Genomic DNA, 26372 nt, shown 5'->3' on the forward strand with positions numbered 1-26372 from the left:
AATGGACTCTGTCTACTATGGTTGTGCGAGAAACATGGTTGTCAATTGGTATTAAGCTTAAACTTGCAAATATTGTGGACCACACCCATTTATGCTTCATGCCATAACTCTAATGGGAAGCTTGGGATTCTGTGGAGATACAGGAAATACAGGCTCTTCTCATAGACTTTTGTTGCTGCACAGGAGAAGACCGGTTTCCTTTGTTTGTGGGGTTAATATTTTTAAACTGAACAGCAGTGACGATAATCCAGACTGAGGGGATGTTTTACCAAATGAAGGTTTTTTTAATCGAAAGGGTTATTTATACCAAATAACTGATATTAATGCAATCATGTTTATAAAGCTCTCTGATTATTTTTTGTACAGGAGACAAATAGACAAGTAGAGAGCAAGAGAAGTGTGTAAAGAACAGATCTTAACTGGAGCTCCTGGGCAGGAGGGTCATAGATCCAGAGGACTTTGATGTGTTGGTCTGTTGCTGCAAAATAGTAAAGAGTCCAGTAGCACCTTTAAGACTAACACATTTTATTGTAGCATAATTTTTATTTGATTTATATCCCGCCCTCCCTGCCGAAGCAGGCTCAGGGCGGCTCACAACATAAACTCCACATTAGTAAAACAATACATCCTATAAAAATACATTCAATAAAATTTTACATTCAGTAGTTAAAATCAGCATTTCATTTCATTTGATACTAAGATCTAAGTATTGTATCATTTCCATAAGCTTTCAAGAAACACAGCTCTCTTTGTCAGATGCAAAGAAACTGGCCAGAGATATATATGTGGTGGTAAGGGGAGGGGGGAGTGGATGCAGGAAGTGAGTGTCATGTTAATGCAAGTTGCATTTACTTGGCACTCACTTGAATTCAGATTTTGAGCCCACATTATAATAATATTAATATATATTATATTAATAAAGTTATATGATATTAATATTATCATGTTTTTAAAAAACAAATCTGTTTTAGAACTGTTGCAGCCAAAGCTTTAATGATTGAGATTCAGTCAGCCTCTTGCTGGTCTTCTGCACATGTGGCAACATATTTACTGTTCTCCTATCTCTGCCATCACCCTGATGTGCTGAAGACTGAATGCTTTTGAGGCTAAAGAAGTGCACCCTTGCTGTTGACTTTCCTGTGCAGGAAAACTGTCATTTGGGGCAATCCTAGACCTTAAAGGCAAAGCTGTCACTGTAGCGTAATAAAGGAATTGTCGACTGCTTGGCCTTTAAAAGTTGAACTCTTTTGTAGTCATATGATTAGGTTTCCTCCAGTATTATCTTGATCTGTGCGTATATCTTGTAATTCATAGTTTCAGTTTCCATACATGTTGTACCTGCAGCTTCCTTCTTTTTAAGCTCTAATTTCATGGGCAGCTGGGAGATGGAAGTTTCTTTAAGCTAAGGAAAGTGTGTCCAGACTCCAGGCCTTAGCTACATTCAGACATGAGAATGAGATTAACGTGATGTTTTATTGCCTGCTTCTAATCTCTCTCGGCTTGGCTTCGCGAACGAAGATTTAAGAAGGGTGCAATAGTCCACGTCTGTGCAGGCTCGCTGGTGGCTGACAAGACCAATGCGGGACAGGCAGGTCCGGCCACAGTGGCTGCAGGGAAAAGTCAGACTTTTCCCTGCAGCCGCTGCTTCTAATATTACGGAGTCAAAGAGCAGATCCAATCAGGCTCCTTCCTAGCTAATTCCGCCTCTATTTACCAACTTCCTCCAGCTGTAATCCATGCTACTTCACTCATCACAAAAATTTAAGTGTTATTGGCTGAGGATCCTAAATAGTCTTGCAGATAAATGCAAAGATAACACCAGCCCACACAATAAAGTTCTCTGTTTAGCCTTTTGTATCAGTGCCCTTTGTCTTTAAACTTGTAGGTCAAGTGAGTAACTAACTGCAAGTCAGATCTTTTTAGAAGCATAATCTCTAATTAATTCTGGCTGGAGGATCACTTTCAACCATTGCATTATCTCTGAAACTTATTTTGCATTTGAGTAGGTATTGAAATAATCTGGCTTTCTACAGTCCTCTCTCCCCTGTGTAGCTTGTGATAACTTGTGGTGAGTTACAGAGCAATCCTTTAGGCACTGGGTCTTCTCCCTCAAGCTGGTGTTGAGGCCTGCAGTTATCTGCAGTTAAGATTTATCAAAGCAGTAGCATCATTATAGCTGTGCTATTAATTAGACCAACTCTTTGCTTCTGTTATGTCAGTGATATTTCTGTCTACTTGTGAATGCAAATTGTGTTTATTTAAGACATTTTGTTCACTGTCATTTATCTCTGTTTAGGATGTCAACTGTTCAACGTCATCTTTAACCATAATAAAGTTGCCTGTCATTAATTAGACTGGGATTTCCTGCTACCTATATTTTTTTGCATCTTGGGGGGCCCTGCATCTGTAGTTTTATATATTCCCTATAATGTATATTTGTAATCCACAGATGTAATGTAACAGCCAGTCAACAAAAATCATGTAATGTGGAAATAACGTATTCATATATGCTGGCAAAGGTTGATTGCGAAATCTTAATATTCAGGGCTAAAACATACATGCTTTGAAAAGCCTGTTCAGACTTGGGCAGCAACAACACCTCAAATCTGCTATGTAAATCAGTTTAAAATTAGCTCAGCAGTATAAATAGGATTCTACAAAACCTCTGTAAGTGGAAAGGAGTTCTTTTTTTCAAATAGAGATGTAAATTTGACTTAATAAAGTGACTATAAAATTTAGTCTTCCCTTTCAGCACTCACAAGAATCACCAAGGTGGCTATCAAATCTCCAATAGTGACTCAGAAGCCTGGCTGGGCAAAAGTCCTGCATGGCCTCAATTACTTCCTAAAAACACTTGGCGGGCTCCGGAAAAGGTGTCAGTGGGCACCATGGGTATTATACTGGGAACCCCAGGAAAGCATGAAATTGCCCAGCCACTACCTTTTCAGTCACCTTGGTCAGAAATGGAACAATTGAGACTGGTCAATAGTTATTGAGATCTCCAGGACAGACTTCTTTAGAAGTGGGCACACAGTCATTTTCAAGGTTGAGGCTATTGTCATTTTCAAGGTTGAGGTATTAATGGCTTCTTGGACTCAGTCATCTCCCCGGCCACCCTGAGCCTGCCTTGGTGGGGAGGGTGGGATGCAAATCAAATCAAATAAAAATAAATAAGTGGCCAGGAAGGGTAAGGTCATACAAGTAGGTGGTTGGCCTCACACTTCCATGGATCCTGTCCACATCCTCAGGCTGAATAGACTGAAAAGTATCCCAAACAACTGGACAGGACAGCACCTTGGCGCCAACTGACCCTGTCACTGCTAATGTAGACTTCAAGTCAGAATAGATGGGAGAGGTTTTATCTGCAAATGCTGAGCAAAACAGTCACAGTGGGCCACTGAGAGGTCCACCTCCTCCAAGCCAGGTTCCAACAAACCTCTGACCACTGCTGGCCTATGCTGTGCAGATACAATGGTGAGAGAACAGTGGTGTTTTCTGCCCTCACCACCACACAGCAGGTTTGAAAACTTATGTCTTACCAGAGTAATGCTAAATCTTCCTCTAATGTTGCTCTGGCCATCTCCCTTGTCTTTTCATTGCCTCCAGCCCCTCAATAAACCAAGGGGCTACCTGGGCTATAATACTTGAAAGGGCACTTGGGATGGAGTGTGTCAACCACCCAGGTAATTTCTTCATTCCGGAAGTCAACCAAGGCATCAACAGGAAAATTCCCAGAGCCATCAGAAAACCATTTGGATCCATCTAGCTCTAGGGGCAGATCATTTTAATAAATTCCCCACCCTTGTGGAGTCTTGTCTTTTCTATAAGTCTAAACTCAAACAAATAGTAACCTGTCCATGACAAAGGAACAATCATTGTCAATTCTTCCCCCCTCAGATCACAATCCCCTGCTATCTACAAACTTATCATTGTGTCAATATTGTTATTATATGATAAAATGGAACAAGCTTAATTTGTCATTGCTTGGTAGAATAGCTGCAATTAAGATGAACATTTTGCCAAGAATAATGTATTTGTTTCAAACTATTCCGATTGTGAAAGACAATTTAATAAATGGCAAAGAAAGATTTCAGAATTTGTATGGGCTGGGAAAAAACCAAGGATTAAAATGAAAGTTTTAACAGATGCTAAAGAAAGAGGAGGATTTCAACTACCAGATTTAAGATTATATCATGAAGCAGTTTGTCTAGTGTGGATAAAAGATTGGGTGACGCTGTTGAATAAAAAACTTTTAATGTTGGAAGGTCATGGAAATAAATTCAGCTGGCATGCTTATATGTACTATGGATGGTTTTTTCCCTCACCATTATATAAGAAATAACCTACTAAATATTTGGATGAAGTACAAGAAATACGGCGATGAGAGAAAACCACTATGGATAGTGTCAGCAGAAGTAATAAGAATAACAGCTGAGACAGAAGAGGATAAAGGGATGTCATATAATCAATTACTAAAAATACAAAGCAGTAAAATAGAATTGAAAACTGCTGAAAAGTTGAATAATAAATATAATTGGTTTCAAATGCAACAAATAAAAAGTTTGGTGGAAAGCGATGTTAAAACTGAAGGAATAAGACGAGAACAAACAGAAATGGAAAAAGTTCTGCTTGGAGATAATGAAAAATTAATTTCAAAAATCTATAAGTTACTTTTAAAATGGTCTACGGAAGATGAAGTAGTGAAATCTCAAATGATTAAGTGGGCAGTTAATGTAAATAAAGAAATACAGATGGACACATGGGAATATTTATGGAAGAACTCTATGAAACTCAGCATGTCAGAGTATTAAAGAAAATTGTTTTAAGATGATGTACAGATGGTATATGACTCCTAAAAAGTTGGCAAAGATGAACAATAAGATGCCAGATGTTGGAAATGTAAAAAAACATGAAGGTTCTTTTTACCATATGTGGTGGACTTGTGAAAGAGCAAAAAAGTATTGGCAGATGATTCAACAAGAGATTTCTAAGATCTTGGGATACAAATTTAACAAAGTTGCAGAGACTTTTCTGTTGGGGTTACAAATGGAAAAATTGCCAAAAGAAGATAGAACTTTAATCTGGTACTTGCTCTCAGCTGCTAGGACATTGTATGCGCAGTTGTGGAAGCAAGAAAAAATACCAGAGAAATGGGATTGGATTGTAAAAGTTATGACATGGAGTGAAATGGACAAGTTAACAAGAACCTTAAGAGACTATGATTTAGAAGTATTTAAGATGGAGTGGAAAAAGTTCAGAAGATACGTAGAAAAAGAGTGGAAAATAAAAGGACACTGGACAATTTTTGATAATGACTAAGTATAAGAGAGAGGAGGATATTAATTTTGGTTCTTATTAATTAAGGGTACCTTTAATATTAAGATTTTAAGTATATAACACCAGCGGGGGTCAAGTAACGGGGGGAGGGGTGGGTAGAAAGTAATATATGGGATAGATTAAAAAAAAGTAATTATTAATAATGTAAGAAATTGAAATTTATTACCATATGTTACTAAAAATTGTTTGAAACACAAAAATATTGTTATTATGTAAACATTAACAGGCTCACAATGTATCTAGACCCCATGTGTATCAGCTCTGCTACTGATTTTTGTTAAGAGAAATTAGCACATTGACATGTTCCAGTGTTAGTCTTCTGCATGGCTAAGTAACAGGGAAGCCAGTGTTGGGAAATGCACGATCTGCTGCACAGATGATCCTAGAAGGCATAGGTAACCCTTTGCCCATTCTCCAAGCGTTTATACATTTTCCAATATATAAATGAATCTTTATTGTTCATTTGTTTTAGAGTTCAGCATTTCCCATTGCTGCTTTCAAAACTGCACTGGGAGCGCTAGGCACAGGCTCCATCCTGGTGCAAAGAGCACTGCTAGAACAGAGAGTGCTTTGAGGTTGCTGTCACTTGCTCAGGAAGCAGAAGATGTCATTGTTTGTGCAGATGCTTTACAATCAGTGTAATCAGCATCCCTGCAGAAGGCAGCAATGAGCACCTGCATAAAGGCAGAAAATACATGGAGTCGATTTTATAAGGGGAAATTTATTGGCCTGTGGGTGAAAATCTGGCCTCATTAGACAATAGATATTTGGGTATTGGTCACTTTTTCATGATGCTCTGCTTCAGTTTTCAGTCATAAACTTGCACTTTGCTGTCTAGACTGTATTTCCCTGGAGACTCTGCACTTGGCTAGCCAGCCAGAGAGCAGTAGAAGATCCTCTGGAGAGCTGCATAACATATGGCAAGGGGTTAATTATGATGCTTGAGGTACCTGATAGTGTTTGGTACATCCCCCCCCCACACCCCCCCCCCCCTTTTCTTCAGATTCCTCATAAAGGGGGAGTTTATTGTGTCCCAAATATCCTGCTTGAACTTAACTGAATCAAATCAGAATGCTGCTCAGCTATACAGGTGTTGTGTAGTGTTTATGAGTTTCAGACTTGGAACTGGGGGACCCAGGTTTGAATCCCAACTGCCATGGAAACTTGTTCTATGACCTTGGGCAGTGTCAGTCATACACTCAGCCTAACTTACTTCACAGGATGATTGTGAGGATAAAACTGAGGAAAGGAGAACGATGTTGGCCACTTCTGGTTCCCACCATGGAGAAAAGCAAAGTAAATAAACACATTCTGTGACCTTTCATTGGCTTTAAAAAGTTCCAGTGTCTACAAGTCACATGAGGGCATCTGCATGTGACTATGATACTGTTTTATCCTTGGCATGCAGGATGCTGTGAAGTGCTGTGTTTGGATCTTGATTCTTTGTGTTTGTTCAGAACAATCTGTGCTGAAATGACAGCTCACTTCACAGGTATCCATATTAAAACTATAGTTTTAGAAGGCTAATGTTTAATCTGGACTCGAACAATCAGAGGTTAACCTGAAAGTACCTTCACAGGTAGACACAAGATTGCTGATTAGGGTTTTCTAGCTAGCTTTCAGTCTTCCTGAATGTGGCTCATAGCTGTTCATAGGTTAAAGACGGGTGGTTGACAGGACAAAAGAGGTCTTCCTGGGGCTTCAGGACTCTTGAGCAATTCAGAGGTTAGTAATTTTCCATCTGCAGGGAGCTTAAGCAGGGAAGTACAGACTATAAACTTGATTTTGGAATGGGGAAACTTTTAGAAGAAAAGCAGCCAAAACATGGCTGGATGAAAAGAAAATCGCTTCATGAGAAGACCAAGCTAACAGGACTGAACAGGACTGTGGTGTTTTTAAAATTATTCTGCCAACCTCTTTAACATTACAGAGAAGTCAGTTTCAGGGAGAGAACTGTGTTTATCATTAGTTTATTTCCCCTTTCCTTGATGATTGTTTTGCCCTGCCCACCTCTTCCCGGGACGCTGACCTGAAGAAGCCATTCCACTTTGCTGCCTCCTGGTATTGCTGCCACCACTGTCCCTGTCCAGGGCTCTAGTTAGGCAGGACAGCTTCCTAACCTCCCTCTGGACTCACTAGGAGAGGTTAGGGCTTCCCAGGGATCTTTGGGGCTCCCCTGGAGAGCTGGCAACTCAGTTCTGCAATATCCTTTAGTGCTGTGATATACTTTTCCTACATGCTTGTGCTCTGATGGCTGTGTTATATTAAAGATCTTTCTCTTTATAGCACTCAGACTGTGTCCAAAGATTCTCTCACCTTTATGCCAGGCTGCTTTCTCCATGCAAAAAGATAGAGATTCCTGGCTGGACTAGGTTAGATAGCAGGTGGGCCCTAAGGACAGCACACCTCACACACACTTACACACATACATGGAGTTGTACTGGTACCTCAAGACATGGGTGGACAAGAAAAAGAGAAGAGTCCGAGTAAAGCAGATGGGTGGGAGAGCATTTAGGGCAAGTCCTGTTCCTCCCCCCCCCCCCAACCATGAGTTTTTGTTATGTTTTCAACTGGACAGTTTCTGGTTTGGGCTCCTTGTTCCTACCATGTCAAGGTTTTGACCTGATGCCATCCACACCCTGTGTGCATTGAAGCAAGCGAAGTAGTCCACCTGGGGTACTGAGGAAGAAGCCTCATTTAGAGCCTTTTGAAACATGCATCTCCTGCCCCCTTTTGAAACATGCAGCCTAAGAGGGGTTTGGAGAGCTCAGGAACGTATAGACTGCATTGTATTGTTTTTGTGACTTAGTAAATGGTGTTTCTTGGCTTTTGGTTTTGGATGTTGGAGAGGAGAAGGCTTGCCAAAAATAAACTGTTTCCCCATATTAAAATGCATAAATTTCATGGCATAAATATGTATGTTTTAATTTTATGCAGAAAAATAGCCTAGAAGTAATTATTGGATTTTGTAAAAATCTGATTACTGTACAAAAAGCACCTTAATGAGCGCTATGTGGCCCTGTGGGCACTTTGGTTTATTTGAGCTGAGTCTTAGACTTCCGGGATTTTCTGCTGTTGCAGCAAGAAGATAATAAGGAAGGGAGCTCAGGCTTTGCATTTACAAGACCTTATTTCTAAAAACAGCTGTGCTAGGAGCCATGCCATATGTCCTGGAAGGCCTTTTTAATTCTTAAAGAGTGTAATGACAGGATGCATTTGCTTACTGATGGGAGAGACACTCTACACATGCCCTGGGGCATTTGTTACTTTGTATATTTCAGTCCTCAGATGGAAAACAGAATTTGGGGGGAGTGAACAAATTAGACTGTGTCATGAGGAGGGTTTTGTCTCAGTGGTAGAGTAGGCTCAATATTGGACATCTCCGACTGAAAGGATCAGGTGGTAGGTGATGTGGAAGGCCCTAACCGGAGACCTGGAAAGCCCTTGCCTGTCACAGCAACTGTATTTCTCTTAATAGATCAGTGGTAGATAAGGTAGCTTCCTGGACTCAAATAGAGAACATAAGAGAAGCCATGTTGGATCAGGCCAATGGCCCATGCAGTCCAACACTCTTTGTTACACAGTGGCCAAAAAAACCAGGTGCCATCAGGAGGGCCATCAGTGGGGCCAGGACACCAGAAGCCCTCACCCTGTTGCCCCTCCCAAGCACCAGGATTATAGAGCATCACTTGCCCCAGACAGAGAGTTCCAACAATACCCTGTGGCTAATAGCCGCTGATGTACCTCTGCTCCATATGTTTATCCAATCCCCTCTTGAAGCTGGCTATGCTTGTAGCTGCTGCCACCTCCTGTGGCAGTGGTATTTCAGATGTTTATGTTTTGTAACTGAAATCTGATTGCTGATGATTGGAACCTCTGCACACAGCAGTTAGTAATGATATACTTATGCCCATAACAAGATGCATGCACACCATTCATCAACCTGAGAAAGGTTTTCTGAGTTTACCAGCTAACATCTAAAGTATTCTTTGCATAGACAAGACCATTGTGTAAGACCCCAGTGGCCCGCTGGTTCAATAATACTGTCTGGACCAGTCTTTTGTGTTGGCCTGACTTGGTGTAAGGGAGCTCTTTATATCATTAGAAGTTAGGAAGCACTAAAGAGACACTTTGTTCCTAAAGGAAGAGATAAACTCATTATTAACCTGTTAATTTCTTTGTTACAGGTATATTTCAATTCTGGCTGTTGTGTTAAGTGGTAGTCAAACCACATCCACCCATCCACCTTTCACCTGCACTTGGTGCTGGACGGCTGTTCTGTATACATCTTAGGGCACATCCCATACAATCAATTTACACTGTCCTGCAGTAAAGGTTCACTTCTGTTGTGCTCTGTTTGTATATCTTCCTTGTATGCGTTCATAGCATTCAGTATTAGTATTGTATCTTTGCATCCAAACCTCTTACAACTAATGCCAAAAAAAGTATAGGTGACTTACTCAATTCCATTTAATGGCCTGTCTTCAAAAGGCATCCTTTCTACATTGTAAAACCAACTGCTTTACTTTCATCTTTTGTATTTCACATCTGGTTCTGTTCATTCAGATCAGTAGCTCAAGTGTCAGATGGGTTGAATCTCATTTATCCCTTGAAGATGACCAAGGAAGAAGGGTGTTTTGAGTGAACTCATCTAAGTTAAGTTGTTTTGCCAAGTAAGGAAAGCTGCCTTGTGTCTGCCTTCATTAATGACATTGAATCCATATATTGAGCTTTATTTGTTGAGCTAGGAGTTCTTTCTCTCTTTAATTTAAAAAGGGTTTACGCTTGACTTTCTTTTTATTCATGGATATGCAGAACTGTTCTTGAAAACCCAAGAAGGTTGTTCCAGGTGGTAAGCAAATTTAGGTTTGCCCAGTTCTGCAAGGAACCTCTGACAAAAAGTTGTGAACGAAGTGTAACATGCAGGTCTCATGTTAGTATCTGATCCACAAAACACTCTATAAACTTTGAAGAGACTGAGGGGATTTTTTTTTGTTTGCATCTGGCAGGCATGTATACTTGTGCCAGGATTGGAAAATATTCCCTCCTGTAAGGATGCACCTAAGTTAACTCATACAAACCAGGCATAGTTTTGTCCAGTATGTGTCCATTTGCACTGTGGGTGGAGAATATCTAAAGAACGACGTAAGAATTTATTGAAATTTCATTCTGCTTCACTCTAGTTAAAGTTGCCCACTTTAGGAGCTAGATTTACCGAGTAGCTGCTATCGTATGAACTAGCACAAACTCTGATTGATAAGCAAGTTATCGGCCCATTTGGAGTATGAATGTTCAGATGTGGGAGTAGGGCTTTTACAAGTTTACATCATTTTCAAATAAACCCAGGGCTTTTTTTTTGAGCAGCAATGCACAGGAACACAGTTCCGGCTGGCTTGGTGTCAGGGGGTGTGGCCTAGTATGCAAATGAGTTCCTGCTGGGCCTTTTCTACAAAAAAGCCCTGCACAAAACAATGGTGACATCAGGGTGTGGCCTAATATGCAAATGAATTATTGCTGGCCTTTTTCTGCAAAAAAGCCCTGAGGGAATAAATCTCCCAAGCAAAATATTTTAAGAAAAGAAGAATGATCAGACTGGATACATAGCTGTGAATTTCCCCATCTGTCATGAAAAAAAATATTTCTAGTATCTTTACTGTGTTGATACTGGAAAACAAGGCAAGATAAATGAAGTTTCTCTATGCTGGATTTCTGTTGTCTAATAAAACTCTTTTGGAGCCTGTGTCTTTGAAGGCTTGTTTGCAAGGCTATATAACTCAGATAAAGCAGAGCAGGTTGTTCCAAATTTCAACAGGATCCTTTTGCAATATTATAAAGTAGTTCTGTGTATGCATACTGGTTCTTCCAAAACAATTGTCTTTGCTGATCGTTTGTGACATGAATGTGCCATGACCCAGAGAACAAACTGTTTCCTGTGTGTATTTTTTTCAAATACCTGTTGTCACTCTTGTATTTCTATAAAGAAGTGACTTGGTCAGCATTTGTCTTCTGGTGTAGTGGATTCTTGAACTCTTCTTATACCTTTTGAGCTGTGGTGGAATAATTTCCAGGAGAGCTGGTCTCTTGTGCAGGGGCCCTGCTTCACTGTCTTCGCTTCCATACGTGCTAAATAATGCAGTTTCAATCCACTTCAGTGACTGTTTGCTAGTGGATTTTGCCATTCCACACAGCAAAATCTAGTTGCACAATGCACTGAAAGTGGATTGGAAATGCGTAATTTAGTAAGTTTGAAGTCTCAGGCTTCTAGAGTGCTGCTTTGGCGGCTGGAGCTTAGGGGAGCCAGGCCAGAGAACAGAACATTTGTGTTCCTTCCTGTGTTTAGGAGCACCCCTTGCTAAGGACCAAACTAGGTGTGAGAGCATCCCTATTCCAGTGCAGAAACACTGGGTGTGTGTGGCTGTTTTGGCACAATACAGGTTAGTGGGGGAAGAGCTCCTTAGCCAGCAGTGCTGTGGGCCTGATTAAGATCAGGTCTTCCCAGCATTTTAAAATAATCTTGTTAGACTTTGAAATAGTGGTGGTATGAATGGGTCATACCTGGAGATGTCATCACGTCTACTTTGTCCCTGAACAACTAGGTGAGCAGCATGTTGCAGCTGATGAGAATGCTGTGCCTGGGTTGAAATCCACGCTGGACCATGAAGGCATCTGGTGGCCTTGGGTTAGTCTCCCATCTCTCCACCTAAGCAACCTCACAAGTTCCTCTGTCTGCCTGCCCTCATTGGGGAAATCCTGGGATTTAAATGTGAGAATTAAAACTGAATGGTCCATAAACCAAAACATAAGAAGAGCTTTAGAATGAATGTGCATTTCAGATGGAGCCATGGTGGTCTGTGGTGGAACAGTTAAATTCCTATCATTTTGCATGCTCTCCAGTCCCTGGTTGATTTTTCTCTAGCTATGTACAAAATTAAAACCTTACCCATTTTAGAAGTGAGGGAAAATACATGGGGTTTCCTTTCCTGTTGACCCCAGACATTCACATTTTGCTCCTGCTTGTTAGCTTGCTTGGTATGGGCTGGCCAATTATTTCAGTCACTCAATCTCATCCAATCCCCATCCTTATTATAGTGCCCATCTCATCATGTGGTAGGGTTTCCAAGTCCAATTTAAGAAATATCTGGGGACTTTGGGGGTGGAGCCAGGAGACGTTAGGGGTGGAGCCAAGATCAAGGCTGTGACAAACATAATGGAACTCCAAAGGGAGTTCTGGCCATCACATTTGAAGGGACGGCACACCTTTTCAATGCCTTCTTTCCATAGGAAATAATGAAGGATAGGGACACCTTCTTTTGGAACTCATACAATTGGACCCCCTGGTCCAATCGTTTTGAAACGTGGGGGATATTTTGGGGAGAGGCACTAGATGCTGTACTGAAAATTTGGTGCATCTAACTCGAAAAACAGTCCCCCCAGAGCCCCAGGTACCTGCAGATCAATTCTCCATTATTTCCTATGGCAATAAGAGTTCAATGCAGACATTTCCCTCCCCTTCCCCCGCTTTCTGACGACCCTGAAGCGGGGGGAAGGCCTCCAAATTGGGGGATTCCCTGCCCCCATCTGGGGATTGGCAACCGTATCATGTGACCTGTATCTGGTCAGGTCCTGTAATCTCAAGCGTAGTCTCTTTTTGCACCGATGAAATACCTGACTGGACCCAACTGTGTGGCATTTTTGAAAAACTTTAGGCATAGGTGTCTTTTTAAATGTGATATCATTATGAATCCTGCATTGTAAGATAGAAGAAGACTGCAGATTTATACCCTGCCCTTCTCTCTGAATCAGGGACTCAGAGCAGTTTACAATCTCCTTTATCTTCTCCCCCCCCCCCACAACAGACACCCTTTGAGGTGGGTGGGGCTGAGAGGACTCTCACAGCAGCTGCCCTTTCAAGGACAGCCTCTGCCAGAGCTATGGCTGATCCAAGGCCATTCCAGCAGGTGCAAGTGAAGGAGTGGGGAATCAAACCTGGTTCTCCCAGATAAGAGTCCACACATTTAACCACTACACCATACTGGCTCTCAGGTTCACTGTGTTTAGTTGCACAATTGATTCAGCAGCTTCTTGCTTATCTTGAAGTCTTGTAGGTTTCCCTTGTAGGTTTTTGGTATTTGCCAGAACCTTTGTGAAATCCATATCTCTAAATGATTTATCTCTTTAGTTAGAAATCTGAATGTGTTCTGGGTGCGTTTTTAATTTTGTTTCAAAGCAGTTCTCTGCAGAGTAACAAACACTGTGAGTCAGAAAAATTAAGGATGCTTTGAGTTACTATAGCAGTGTGCTCTTCTCTTTCTTAGAGATCCAAAGACTGGGCAAACATGAGATGTTAATTCTGAGTTGCAGACTGCATTGGGTGACCTATTATAAGCATTATTCTTTCTTTGACAAGCACCAGGATCTGGCTTTTAAACTGGAACTTGGAGGGGGAAGCACATCCAGTGCTAAATCATCGCTAAGAGTCTGGGAACCCTGTAAGACTTGCTGATAAGTCGTATCTTGAGAAGCTGATGGCTAAAAGCATTCTGTTCTTCTAATCAGAGAGATATAAATTCATTGCTGACAGTTAGATTTGAGGTGAATAGCTGGAGATTTGCTGGCTCATAAAACTTTGCAGTCCAGATTAAAAGCAAGAAAAAGTTTTGGAATGTTGGTCATGTTAAGACTGTAAATCACAGAAAGAAAATAGCAGTGAGCTGAACTCTGCTGATAAGTGCATCAGTTTCTAAGGTGTTCTGACATCAAGGCATGAAAGGTTAAGATATGTTGAATATTAGCTGGATAATACTGGCTTTTCACAGAAGAGTTGTAGAACAGACCTTGTGTCTTATTTTTCTGCTTATTCTGTTCTGAGAATGCGCAAAACACACGAACATGCACACCCCCTTTGAACATATGAAGCTGCCTTATACTGAATCAGACCTTTGGTCCATCAAAGTCAGTATTGTCTTCTCATACTGGCAGCGGCTCTCCAGGGTCTCAAGCTGAGGTTTTTCACATTTATTTGCCTGGACTCTTTTTTTGGGGGGAGATGCCAGGGATTGAACCTGGGACCTTCTGCTTCCCAAGCAGATGCTCTACCACTGAGCCACTGTCCCACCCCCTTTGCCTGCGAGATGCCAGGGATTGAACCTGGGACCTTCTGCTTCCCAAGCAGATGCTCTACCACTGAGCCACCGTCCCACCCCCTTTGCCTGAGGTTATGTCTGCACCAGCACTCCTTAGTGGTCCAGTGATGTCTGCACATTTCCTATAATATATTATGAACTCCCTTCAGGGACCACAGCTGTGGGAGATCATATATTACTGATACACAATTCCCTTTGAAGTCAGAGAACTGTTTGAGTGTGTGCACATGTGTCTTTGTAAATAAGACTGATGATAAAACATTGAACAAGAACTTAAAACCAGCCAGTGTCCCACTCTGTAGTTTAAGGAAGTGTATTAGGAGGTGAAATAACCTTCTGGGGTCATTTTGTAAAAGAGGTGCCGGAGTTCATACCACACACCCCGACATCACCTGAAAGTGTACTAAATTATATCAGCCCAGCATCTACCTTAAAATGCTTCTTGAATTATAACTGTCATAATAAAACCTTATTCCCATCATACTTTTTAAATTACTTTCTCTTGTGTGACCACACTGGCATGATGAAGTCTACTTTATATGTTTTGGTTATTTTCTCATTTTTTGTGGGGGAAAATATTAGAAAGTTTGTCAAAGAGTTCAGCAGAATTCTCACAAGGGGTTTGAACAATGGAGCCCAGAAACCAGTATTTGGGGGGGGGGGGGGGGTTAAGAAAGAAAGAGCAAAATAAAATTTAGAGGTTCTGGAGCTCCTCTCCTGTGAGCTCCTGCCCAAAATGTGGCCTGACCTTCTTGGCTTAACAGGAAAATAGTTCGGTGGGAATGTAAGAACAGAGTGAAAAATGTGTTGTCTTGGGTTTTTGGTTGTAGGCACAATGAATGTCTCTTCAGGCTGAAAATTTCTCCTCTTTCTGTGTTTTGGTGCATGTAAGTGTGTTCTCAGGGAGCCTGTTGGATACAGCATTAACTTGTAGCATTGATTGGGTCTCTATATAAACCAAATTATTTGGCATGCTGATATGCATAAAACTAAGGTGAAGACTTGTACTGCTGCTTACTTGTGCTCTTTGGGTAAAATCTCACAGCTTCTAAAGTGGCTTTATCCATCCCTTGAATATCTTTTTTTTTTTTTTGAGGGAGGGCCGATTCAGCCCACAAAAATATTCTTGCTGTCCCGTCTTCATTTTCCTGTATCATAGCAAAATTTTAGTGGTGAATGTGCCAAGGAAGTTGCTCTGGGCAGGTGGCTAATTATAAGATTGTTCATTCTGTAGTGTATGCACATGAGTATAGCATACAATAATGTAGTAGAAATTAGCCACACAGAGAATGTTCTCTGTAGATTTGAGGCTTGGGCATATGGAGTGCTTCAGGTTATCTTTGTCCATGCAGCCAAGAGGTGTGATTGGTGTGACTGTGCCCTCTGCAAAGGTTGTGTTCCATGCTGCTGTCTGTGGACACAACCTTAGACAGAAGTATGGACATAATGCAGCATTCCCTGCTAGTAGCACTAGTGCTGGTTCCTGCTGCCATGAATAGCTGATGTAACAGCTGATTACTGCCAATGAGCTGTAGTGGACTGAGGAGACACAGTCTTGGTTCATCCATTACTAAACAGGAGAGTAGTATTTCAGGTGCTTTGGCACTCTTTTCCTTCTCTTTTTTTATAACTTCCATGGCACTGCTGAAGTCTGTCGCATTATCCAGGGTTCTGGAATACTTGGAATGCATAATGCTTTGCCAAGTCTCTCCAGCGGTTATTCCTTTCCAGCTTGGGTTTGAGCTAGAGCTCTTATTTCTATGGCACCTTTACTTGCGTTCAAGAAGTTCTACTGCTATTATTGTGGGCTGTCAACAGAACCTTTCCCTATAAATGACTGAAGGGTTTTTTATTCTGTTCTAGTCAGGGCAGTTCAATGAAGATATGATCCCAACGGTGGGTTTCAACATGAGGAAAATCACCAAGGGAAATGTTACTATAAAGGTAAGTGGCAAAGTATTCTTAAATCAACATCTAGATTTGGGGAATGGTATCAGAGGCTTACTTAATGAAACTCCTCAAAGATCAATAGGGCTTGAGTAATGATTCTAGCTTTAAAAATGTCTGTTTCTCCAATGTGCAATACTCTGTAAGAGGATGAAGTATGAAAGTAAAGTTTTTATGAGTGTCTTCAGGAAAGGGAAACTCTGGACGTTAATGAGAATTTCTGAACTAACTTTATCTTGTTGAATGAACTTTGCCTCATTAAAACGCTTAGATTCCGTACTTCTTCCAAAGATCTATTTAAAATGCTCATCTTTCTCCTTGGGCTCAAGGGTGGAATGTGAACAAGTGTATAGTTACAAGCTCCACTTAGGATTTCTACTACTAAGAGCTGCTTCTGTCTGGTTAACCCAACCAATAAGATTTTGTTTCTTGCTCATTTTGACTCATGCACTTTTGTTTAGGAAAGTTCAATAGTATATTTAATTAGATTGGCAGCAATTCTGCCTCTTTGAGAGGTTTTAAAATACAATTGATAGTAAACAAAGTCTCTTTATTTAATAACAAAAAATGTGAATACATGACTACTTTATAGCTTGCGTTAATGAGCGAATGCTTTAATGAAGTGGGTGTTCTAGCACCACACAAAAGCATTTTTAGCATTCTTTTTTATCAGAAGGATATGGAGACATGTATATGTGATGGAGATATAGGAAGCAGTAAACCAGGCAAACTGAAGTTTGTGTGATCTTGCATGTTAGTTCTGAGCCTTGTTCTCCCATGCTGCTTCTCTGCCCACAGCTCTGGGACATTGGGGGCCAACCTCGTTTTCGGAGCATGTGGGAGAGGTACTGCCGTGGAGTCAGCGCCATAGTGTAAGTAATTCTGGCTTGACTTCTTGGTCCTCGATACAGAACATTTGGTATCTTCAGAAAACAGAAACACTATCAATCTGGAAGTCCAACTTTCTTGTAGGAAAATATCCTCAGAAGAGTTGATACTTAGCAGCCATCAGCAGGATGCTCAAAGTGCCAATTTTTGTTGGTTCACCCAGACCTCTCTGTAGCATTTAATGTCATCAACCATGGTATCCTTCTGGAGAGGCTCATTAAGTTGGGAGTGGAGGCCGCTGTACTTTGATGGTTCTGTGTGCTGGTGGATCACTAGGCTATTGTCAGGATATTAATGCAGAGATCATACCATCCCAGGGCTGAAACATCTGCACTGGCTGCCTGTCTGTTTCCTGGCACAATTCAAAATGCTGGTTCTTACTTTTAAAGCTGTAAATGGCTTGGGGGCATGGTACTTGAGGAACTGCCTCATCTTATAACATCCAGGTCACCTGTCAAAATCTGCCTCACAAACCCTGCTCTTGGTGCCCCCACCTTTGGAGGTAAAGTGGACAGCAACCAGAGACAGGGCTTTTTCAGTAGTGGCACCTCATTTGTAAAATGCCCCTTTCTCTTGAAACTCAGCTTTTTCCTATGCTACTTTCTTTTAGGTGCCAAACCAAAACATTTCTGGTTACCCAGGCTTTTTAACTACAGGGCTGATAGTGTTTAACTGGAAACTGATATTTTAAGCTGTTTTTATTACCTGTGTTTTAATGATGGATTTTATTTAACATCTTTTGTTTCATTTTTCTAATTTTTGTAAACTATCTTGGACAGGTTCCTGGAGAGGCGGCATAACCATTTTCTAAATAAAGAAATTAATAGCAGGAATGTGGCTCATGTAATCACTTAGGGAAAAGTAAAAGTGTAAAGTTGTCTCATTCCGAGCCCTGGATTCTCTGCTAAAGTGAACTGACGAAGCCTCTCCATTGGCTGCAAGCAGAGGCCTTTCTAGGCCTTGTTTTTTTTAATATTATACAGGTAGTGCTGCCCAGTATTCTGCCTTGGATCCCCCCTCCAAGTATATAAACTATTGCACTCCACATTTGTCCCTTCCCAGATGCAATGCCTGTGTCTTGTAGTTCACAGGACTGTCTGGAAGGTAGGTATGTGTCTCCCCCCACCCTTGAATTGTCTAAGCAATTTTTAAAGTTTCTGTTGTCACTTATTTAAGCAGTGACATTCCTCCAACAATCATGCCCCCTCTATGCACCTCTCAAATACATGTTACCCTTGCCCTCTTTTGTGCCCACCCAGCATAAAAGAGGAAGAAGGGAAAGAGAGGACTCTTAAATTATTCAACATACTTGATATATCTGAGTGACTACTGGAGATCATTCTGCTGTGGGAGGTGTTAGCTGGCTCTCTCTTCATGAGATTTTTGTTTGTTTTTTCCCACCAATTCATTTTGACATTTTGAGAGATGCAGGAATCTGCCCTTAAAAAAATCTCTCAGATTGATGGTGTTTCTGGACTTTGGGCATGCTGGATTCTCTGGACTCCAGGTCCTTCAGTGCTTGAATCTGAGTTGCAAATAGTAAGGGATGTCTTATCTATATTATAGGTGTGGGTTCAATTATAAACTGAAGTCAGTATTCTTGATACGTTTTTAGAATGGTGTAGTGAATTGGCCTTGGATGCCAGAGCTCTCTGGAAGTACCATGTCTTTAAACTCTATGTGAGTGCGCATAACATGTTCTAGCACAGCTGTGTAGCCCTTGGATGGCACTTGTTCTCCTTGGTCACAAATGAAGCACTGCTTCTGCTTAAGACATGCAAATCGGCACACAAATTGTTGCTTGTATGCTAGAGGTTTGGAAGACAGCAGGAGGAAGCCTCTTTGGGCTCCCATTCAGTTCAGAGCCAGTTTGGTGTAGTAATCTGGAGAACCGGGTTTCATCCCCCACTCCTCCATATGCAGCTGCTGGGGGACCTTGGGTCAGTCACAGTTCTCTCAGAGCTCCCTCAGCCCCACCTACCTCACAGGGTGCCTGTTGTGGGGAGAGGAAGGGAAAGGGGATTGTAAGCAGCTCTGAGACTCCCGAGTGAAGGGTAGGATATAAATCCAGTCTCTTCTTCATGCTCTGTCAGCCAGATCTAGGACAGGGCCCAACTTGGTTGCTGCCAGATTCCAGCATTCTTTCTGAAAGACCTCCTGTCCTCCCTAGCACTGACTCTTCAGTGCCTGTTGCCATATAATTTCATTCTTTATGTATTTATATTTACTTTATTTATATCCTGCCTTTCTCCCCAATACGGACCCAAAGTGGCTTCCATCATTCTCCTCTCCTATGCTTTATCCTCACAGCAACCCTGTGAGGCAGTATGTGACTGGCCCAAGGTCAACCAACAAGCTTCCATGGTAGAGTCAGGATTTAAACCTGGGTCCCCCCAGATCCTAGTCTGACACTTGCAACCACTACCTGTCTTGACAGAGAACAACCATTTGCCTGGTTTTGGGAGACTGGAAGCAGCTATGCTGCTCTCCTTAACTAGAGAAGGGCAAACCCCTCTGGTGGTTCTGTAAGGACACTCTTCAGGCTGTGCTCACAAGTACAGGCAAGATCCTTTCCCCATTTTGCTGTTACTATTTTAAGTCAGCAGCTCTTTTCAGATCCTGCCCTTAGATGCCATTAAATGGATGAACTCATTGTGGTACTCTACGTGGTTCAGGCAGTGAGGAACAAAATTGATTTACCATGTAAATGCTCCAGCCATGGCTGTTCAGCTCCTCCTGATTGTAAATCTAGTGTATGCTGGAACTGGCCCAGCAGCTGTTGTAGACTTCCTGGCAAGATTACTTTGGGGAGGAGAGCAGCTGTTAATAGGGCTGTGTAGCAAAATCACTCTGTCTTGCATATGAGGTTGGTGCTCCTGCACTCACAAAGGGGATGGAAGCCTCTACGGCTCTGTATGGGTCGCTGCAGCCTGGCTTGCTTATCCTGCCGCTGGAGCTGCTGTCTGCGCTGGGATGGGGCAGGGAAGAGGAAAGAGGAATGCACAACAATGTGGGGGGGACAGGAGAGGAATTTTTGGGTTGCCTCGAGTTGGTATGTACTGCTGGCTCAATCTCTTGGCACACAACAACTAGCAGGAAGAGCCTAGAATCAGGTGTGGCATTTGGCATACTGAGTAGTGCTTTTACCAGGTTGTAACTGTGGTAGTTGCAAAGACAGGTGGTATGGGCAGTGCCCAGTGAAAAACCAGAATGGAACTGCATGGGATTTCTATGGCCGGTGTCTCCCTCATGCTTAGCAGAAACATGTTCCACATTAATACAAGCTGCAGAGTGTTTGGTAGAGGACTTGGCATTCATGGTGTAGAATGTTCATGTTTGCATTCAGAAAGTAGATTATACAGAGTCCTCCATGTGTTACACTGGCTCTATTACATGTTTTGGGGGGAGGGGTAAGGGATTGCAGATTCATATGAACAGTGGAATAATTTCAGAAAGAGCAACATCTCTCTGGAGAAGTGTTCACTTGCCTTGGAGATCAGGTGAATAAGATATGCTCTGCACTCGTCAGAAGCATCCTCCCTTTGGGTGATTCCAGCCCCTAAGAATGCAGGCTTTGGGAGCCTTGCTGTGCAGTCATAAGCAGAGTTATACCCTTCAAAGCCTACTGAAATTGGTGGGCTTGGAAGGATGGTGTAGCTTTGTTTAGGATTGTACTGGGAATTGCTAGACAGTGTGCGAGGCTTCATCTTTTAGAAGGTGCATAATCTGCACACAAAGAGATGCATTTGGGACAGTTTGGCAAATAGATTTCATTTGTTCATGTCGAGATGCAACTGAGTAAAGTAATTGTCTGGTTCTAGGTACAGAAAACTTAGTCTTGGGAAGGAAATCAACAGCCAAACTGCCCTGGCTCCTTATCATATCAGAAAAAGAAAGGAACAGTTTCTTTCTGATATATTGCCAGAGACTAACTGTGAGGAAAGCCAGAATTGGTAGGTTATGACTTGACATGGATAACTGTGGTATTCTCTTGTGTGCACACAAAAGGACTGTGTGTGTGAAGTGAGAAGCCTGTGTCTTAAAACCCATTAGCTCAGGGGTGTCAAACATGTGGTCTGGGGGCAGAATCAGGCCCTCGGAGGGCTTCTATTGGGCTCCTGAGCAACTGGCAGTCATCTGCTTCCTTCTCCCTCTCTTCCTTCCTTCTGCATCATAGCTTCCTTTGCAAGACTTGCCCAGTTGCACAGATGCTACAGAACAAAACCACTGTTTTCGCTATTGGTTGAGGATCCTCCCTTGGAGAGGAAGGGAGGGTAGGTAGAGCTTGCTTTGCCAGGCTCTCTCAATTGCACAGCAGAGCTACTGAGCCAACTCTCTTCCTTTTATTGGCTGAAGCTCCTCCCCCTTCTGGTCCCCTGGGGAAGGAAGGAAAGAGCCAGAGCTTCCTTTGCCCAGTTCCCTGGATCCCATAGGAAAAATATAAAAGAAAGCATTTTTAAGACCAATGAGTGCGAATGTTTTAAGCATGTTTTAAGGGTTTTAAAAAAACGTTTTTGTGTCCTTTATAAAGTTTATATTTCTGCTACCTTATCTTAAATAGTACACACATGTCCTGGCCCAACATGGCCCGGCCCAACAAGGTCTCATTTATGTCCTGGCCCTCATAACAAATGAGTTCGACACCCCTACATTAGCTTATAGAATTTGTAATTAACAGTTCTTTTATAAAGATGTCTGCCTCAAGGAGCTTATAGTCTAAATTACAGGGGTGGCTGCTAATTGGTAAAATGTTTGAAATAAATTCTGTAGCCTCGTTTCTCTGTGCACTGCCTTTTCAAAGAGAACCCCCCCCCAGGCCCTATATGATATGCAAACCACATGAGTTAAATTTCTACAAATGTAACCAGTGTAAAGTACTCTTTTAGGTACACTGAGGTTTTGTGGGAGTCAGGAATGTCTAAATGTTGTATGTGTTACTAAAAGGGTTGGGGAAAGATGTAGAAAAGAGTGTATTAATAGGTGGGAGAGATCCTGGTAATGCCAAACCATAGTTTGCTGCTGTGTGAATGAGCCTGGGGGATTGTAAGGCTCTTGTTGTTCCTCTTCACCCATGGCCAAGTAATTCGATATTTCCAGGTTCCCAGTAAACCATAGTGTGCTGTTGCATGCAAATCAACAAGCCATGGTTTGTTGCAAACTTGGAAATATTTGATGATTTTGCAATATACCCGGCGGGGAGAGGGAGAGCGTACATGAGCTCACGGACCAGGGTTTTCCTTTACAAATGAACCAAGTCACCCCATAACCTGACAGTGATTGAGACTCACTTGAAGGCTTCATTGTTTGCTGGGAGGAGATCAGATGTGAACCATTTGATTTCCCCCCCTCTCCTTCCATTGCTGTGGCTGTTCTCTGCAGTGGCCCTTGTCTCCTCTAACATGCTTGTTTTATTCCAGATACATGGTAGATGCTGCAGACCAGGAGAAAATTGAGGCTTCCAAGAATGAACTTCACAACCTGCTTGATAAGCCACAGCTCCAGGGCATCCCTGTAAGTTGGTCTCGCTAGAAGTGGACCAGGAGAGGGGATGTCTGTGCTTTGTGGGGCAGGGAAAGGTTTGGCAGCACCACTTCTTTGGAGCCTATTCTCAGCCACAGCCATTATGGAAGGAAAATAAATCTGAAGAGCCAGCCATGGCATCTTCTGAGTGACATGCAATTTGACCCTTCTCTGATGATAACAGTTTCTTGGGCAGATACAGTTTGCACAGAGGCCTGTGTAAATGTTTGCATCCAGATAAGAATGCTGGCTGTTTTAGATCTATCTCCTTGCCCCCTCATCCAGCTGCTATTTGGCAAACAGATCTCTTGCATTATTCTCTCTTTCAAGCTTTTGTTTCAGTAGGATATTTTCACACAAAACACATCTGGTTTCCTATCAGTTCTAGAGTGTATCATGCATCAGTGGCTTAATAGTAAAGCTTCTGAAATGTAAAAAGTCAGGGAAGGCTTATGTTACTGTTAGTGCCCCAAAGAAGGTCTCCTTTCTCACAGCCACCTGAACTGGATGGACTGGTGGATGGACAGATATAAAGGAATTGCAGAAGAAAACAGGAGGCATTCATTTGTATGGCTAGAGCTTTTTAGTAAATCTGTGCATAGATCCACTGTTTGGAACAAGTTGGTGGTTAGAAGTGGCTGTCACAGATGCATGGGAAGACTGATACTGGCTATCGTTCATGAACACATCCTCCTCCCCTCCCCCTGCCAAAAAAAGTGTGTGAGAGAAACATGGGCTTATATTATTTTTCCTGAAGCTAATGTGGCCTACTTATTTTGTGAATGGGGTTTTTATTACTGGTCATGCACTAGAAATTTTCATTTTAGAAGTGTGTGACTTTCAATGTGTGCTTTCGATGAGCTTTGTCAGCTCTTGCCGTGAAATATTTAAACTTTTATTTCTGCTGCTACGACAAGAACAGAACAGCAGACAAATAGTATTACACAGTTTCTCCTGTTCTGATGCAACCCTGTACAAGGTTGATTCTCTTGAATGGGTTTGATCAACTGGGTTGGGCTTCTGTTGGTGATGCACAGATGGAGGTAACAGCAGATCCATGGTCAAGTAATAGCAATTGTTACTATTACTTCCTATAGAAACAGGCTCTTAATTTCTGAGAGGTGTTAAAAGGGGCTCTTGCCCTGTCAGTTCTTCCTTTCCAGATGTTACCCAAGCAGCTGCTATTAGTGGAGAGGTCAGATGAGCCCTGTGGCGCAGAGTGTTAAAGCTGCAGTACTGCAGTCCTAAGCTCTGCTCACGACCTGAGTTCGATCCCCAGCGGAAGCTGGGTTTTCACGTAGCTGGCTCGAGGTTGACTCAGCCTTCCATCCTTCCGAAGTCGGTAAAAGCTTGCTGGGAGGAAAGTGTAGACTACTAGGGAAGGCAATGGCAAACCATCCTGTAAAACATCTGCCGTGAAAACGTTGTGAAAGCAACGTCACCCCAGAGTCGGAAATGACTGGTGCTTGCACAGGGGACCTTTCCTTTCCTTTCAGATGACTTCCCTTTCCTTCCCTAATGGCTGTGGAACAAAGGAAGAACTGAAATGCTTCACTTCCCCTCTACTGCTCATGCAAGGTTTGCTGGTGAAAAATGCAAGAAAGAGCTCCATGTGGCTGTGAATTGAAGTATGAGACACCACTAGGCCGAACAACTCCCTGTTAAACTCAGACTACTGTGGCTTGTTGAGGCTGGTCCATGTGTGAGTCTGAAGTAAGTAAACCTGGACTATGTCCTGTTCTTTCTCACAGGTCCTAGTTCTTGGGAACAAGCGAGATCTCCCTGGCGCCCTGGATGAGAAGGAGCTCATTGAGAAGATGTAAGTGCTGGGTGTTGTACATGAGTTGCAGGTACTTTCCCCAAGTCAGTTGTCAGAGGTCTTGTCCTCAGTTGGCAGAGATAGATTCATATAGTTAAAGAGAAAAGCAAGTGCCACTGTGGAGCTAAAAAGCCAGGAAATCTGGGAAATGTAATAGGTCTGCATCCTATTCAAAGACCAAATGTATCACAAGAAAAGAAAGAAATGGCCATATCTGCAACAACAGTTGTGATGATTATACTGTCTCTCTAGCTATTGAACACCTGCAGTAGGGAAGAAACCTATGCATAAAATCTGACACACATAGGCCCAGATTGGATTGTATCTGACCTATGGATTGTGCAAGTACCACATGGTGGCGCCAGAGGCAGGCTTATGTTTTTCATCTCCCATTTTATGCTGCAGCCTGGAAAATGTAGTTAGTGGTTGAAAAGAAAGTGCATTCAATCCGTTAGTCTTTTTTTATGCCTGCTGCTTTGTAAAATGGAAACATAACTCAAGGATCAAAAGCAAGCAGCTTGGGTGAGTAGGACAGAAGAGAGATGCTCACCTTTATTCTGTCTGGACAGAGATTATGATAGCCTCCTTAATGCTATCTTGTATCTTGGTGTGTTTCATTATCATGCAAAAATAGTTTCATATTAACATTCTCTTACCACTGAGGTGGTTCTTCCAGAAAGACAAGCAGCCAGAGTGAGAGTTCATTCTTTTACAACAGGCAGCCTTTTTTCTGGAGCAGGAAATTTCATCTGAGCATTAACCTTTTGCTGTTCAGTTGTCCATCAGGCCTTTCTGCTGAGTTTTTGTCAGGTGTGGCTGTCTTCTTAGGGCAATGAGATCAAGACCTGCCCGCTGTTATCTTGCCTCCAGGCAACACACACTAAATAACTGACACACTTGTCTGTGGCATATTGATTGTACCATGAATGTGACCCCTCTCCCCCAGAAGAGGACATGTACGCCCCCTGAGATTGAGGGAAGGAAGAAAGGGGTGGTCTTGCTCCACATTTGTGTGGAGAGAGATCCCCTGAACTGGCCCTATACTGAAGGTGTGCAGCTGCTAAGCGAAAGAGGCACATGCTGTACATTCCCTTGACCTTCTCATACATTCTTCTATGGATCTCCTCCGCATGCAGGATTTTCTCCCAGTATGGCTGACCTCCTTTTGTTTCTCTTACAGGAACTTATCTGCTATCCAGGACCGAGAGATTTGTTGCTATTCAATCTCTTGCAAAGAAAAGGACAACATTGGTAAGTGTGGAAGGCCAGAATGCTCTGCAAAACTTTTGAAGGAATGGTGGGGTTGAATGGATGGCAACGTCTAGATCATGAGGCAATCCTGCTTTATGCTGAGTAGCTTGTTCTGCCCTGAGGTGAACGCCTTCAGCCAAACCACTTGGAGCATGGATCTCCTTTTCTGAATGGAATGTCCTTGGGACCAGTCCTCCCTCCATTTAGTAGTGGGGTGGGGTGGCTGCTGTGCAGAGGGCAGGCAGCAGAAAGGGAGGGAAGTCAGTTACAGGTGCATAAGAGTCCTCCTCTTCAGTAGGATCCATCAAGGTGCTGTTGGCAGAGCTGCAGAAATGGAGCATGCACCCAGCCTGGTGTGGGGGGGACGCCTCCATCTGGCAGCCAAGCCACTGTCCGCTTCCTGCCTCTCCTGCTACGCCCTGCACAGATCAGCTGGCCTTCACATCTCGTTGATGGTTTTGTGTATT

The 26372-nt window shown here is 42.4% G+C and overlaps 1 protein-coding gene across 1 annotated transcript in view; it reads left to right on the forward strand.

Moving 5' to 3' along the window:
• The window catches only part of ARL8A (ADP ribosylation factor like GTPase 8A), a 40566-nt gene that overhangs the window by 12242 nt on the left and 1952 nt on the right, over window positions 1–26372 (forward strand). The window contains exons 2-6 of the mRNA XM_060231119.1: window positions 16344–16424; window positions 17226–17299; window positions 22733–22826; window positions 24587–24654; window positions 25835–25905. Of these exons, the coding sequence (XP_060087102.1) occupies window positions 16344–16424; window positions 17226–17299; window positions 22733–22826; window positions 24587–24654; window positions 25835–25905 (388 nt within the window). The remainder of the gene's footprint in view (window positions 1–16343; window positions 16425–17225; window positions 17300–22732; window positions 22827–24586; window positions 24655–25834; window positions 25906–26372) is intronic.

This window comes from Heteronotia binoei, chromosome 2 (genome assembly GCF_032191835.1).
Source record: "Heteronotia binoei isolate CCM8104 ecotype False Entrance Well chromosome 2, APGP_CSIRO_Hbin_v1, whole genome shotgun sequence".
NCBI lineage: Eukaryota > Metazoa > Chordata > Lepidosauria > Squamata > Gekkonidae > Heteronotia > Heteronotia binoei.